At 48.1% G+C, this 1,764-nt stretch overlaps 1 protein-coding gene across 1 annotated transcript; it reads left to right on the plus strand.

Annotated features, from left to right (window-relative positions):
• Positions 1–803: 803 nt before the first annotated feature.
• LOC147438658 (uncharacterized) lies at positions 804–1,214 on the plus strand. Its single transcript, XM_086484169.1, has one exon. The coding sequence runs from the start codon at positions 894–896 to the stop codon at positions 1,212–1,214; it is 321 nt and encodes a 106-aa protein (XP_086340295.1). The 5' UTR covers positions 804–893.
• The last annotated feature ends 550 nt before the right edge of the window (positions 1,215–1,764 follow it).

Genomic DNA, 1,764 nt, shown 5'->3' on the forward strand with positions numbered 1-1,764 from the left:
CCTCTAATAGTAAAAACATACTAAAGCATACTAAAAATTTGAGAGTAAATTTAAGAGATGCTGCATGACTGCAGCAAGGGGAAGTTCAGCTCAGGGTTTAGGGAATTACAGCTCCTACGGGAAGAATGCTGTGCTTGAGCTATGGCGGCAAACTCAACAAAGCCCATTCCCTGAAGGCGCCAACTATCCTCAGCACGCTCAGCAGGCCTCGCTTGCCACCGGCACTGGCCTCCTCCTCCTCTGTCTCTGCACAATCGGAGCTTCAGGAGCCTGCCTCAGTGCCTGCCCCACCCCCTCCTTACGCCCCCAACATTGAAACAGTTCTTTCCTACCATGAAACATCCAGAAATACGTAGATGGACCTCATGGTCTGGACTGGACTAACCAGCCAAACCCATTTCGTCGATACCAATGACTTTCTCACATTCCCCTTCGCCATTACCCACTGAACATGAGCCCCCCTGATCAAATGACCTACTCCAAGGCTTTCACAGGTTTCACTGATGTGTAATTTCTATCAAAAGCAGTTGTTTCTCAGCTCTTCTATGACAGTTGTGCTCTCTCTGCGTGGAAGAAAGCGGGGGACTCTCTGTGGTCTCTCCGCATAAATCCTAGCAGCGGCAATTTGCGCCCAACAAAAGTCTACTTTATCAATGGCACAATGTTAGGTCTCCATGATAAGCTGTTCGTGGCTCATTACTGTCCCAAAGAACATGTGTTTGAGATTATAGGTAAAATACCATATGACTTGTGGGTGGAGATGAAGCGATTTACCGAATGACATTATATTTATTGGGCTAACATCGATACGTTGGCGTGAATCTTGGAAGAACGGGGAACGATATTTTAGGTACTGTCATCATGATATAGGTCATATATTAGGTGCTAGATCAATGGCACGCATTGGCATTGGATGGGATACTATACTAGTAGATGGATGGGGAAATGACGCCCTTGATCAGCTCCTTGTTGTACATGATCGCAAGAACATTCCCCTGGGCTCTCCACAGAAAGGACAATACCTAGAGCTTGAGCAAGAACAAGCTGTTTGCTTGGTTGCCGGTTTTTCGGGCAAACGCAACGTAAACTGGGGGTTTCGAAGCATGACTGAGCCCATTGGTGAGGTGACTGGTGCAATTCTGCATTCTGAAGTTGTTGCACGGACTATTGGTCCCCGCATGTCACAAGCTAAGTGGCAGGGAAAGGCTAGTTAGCTTAGCACTGACCATGTATGGTGGGACATCATTGATAAAGCTGATGCTGCATCAAGGAAGCCCATAGCTCGCAAGAATCGCATTTTCTCAAGGGCATGGATAGGCAGAAGAGGGTGCAACACTCTTCAAAGCTAAGTCAAGCTGTGTTGCCGTTTGCATCCAACAGGTGCATGAGTTTGTCAAGCAGGGTATGGCCGGATGACGTTCACAGCCATGGCGAGCAGGCGGAGCTATGCAAGTGCCCATCTTTTTCCATCAATGCCTCCTGCGTTCACAGCCATGGGGAGGAGGCGGAGCTATGCAAGTGCCCAGCTGACACGCAGGTGCAGACTTATTAACAAGAGCTCGGAGATCTAAGGAACGCTCAACACATCAAGCATAGCACCATTGGGGCTCAATCTTGATTCCGTGCAGTTCTCTCTCTCTCTCTCTCTCTCTCAGTTGGCCGTTGGAAGTTTGAACCCCTTGGGCCTGGGGCATCTGGCCTCCACTACCTTTATTGGGTTGGTGTGTGAGAGGCTTTGTCTTTTTATTATTTTTGTAATACTTA

The sequence above is a fragment of the Adiantum capillus-veneris genome, chromosome 16, assembly GCF_014529385.1.
Source record: "Adiantum capillus-veneris isolate H3 chromosome 16, ASM1452938v2, whole genome shotgun sequence".
Classification (NCBI taxonomy): Eukaryota; Viridiplantae; Streptophyta; class Polypodiopsida; order Polypodiales; family Pteridaceae; genus Adiantum; species Adiantum capillus-veneris.

Bases quoted from the DNA above. Each gene is read 5' to 3' on its own strand.
- LOC147438658 (XM_086484169.1), top strand. From the start codon at position 894: ATGGCACGCATTGGCATTGGATGGGATACTATACTAGTAGATGGATGG.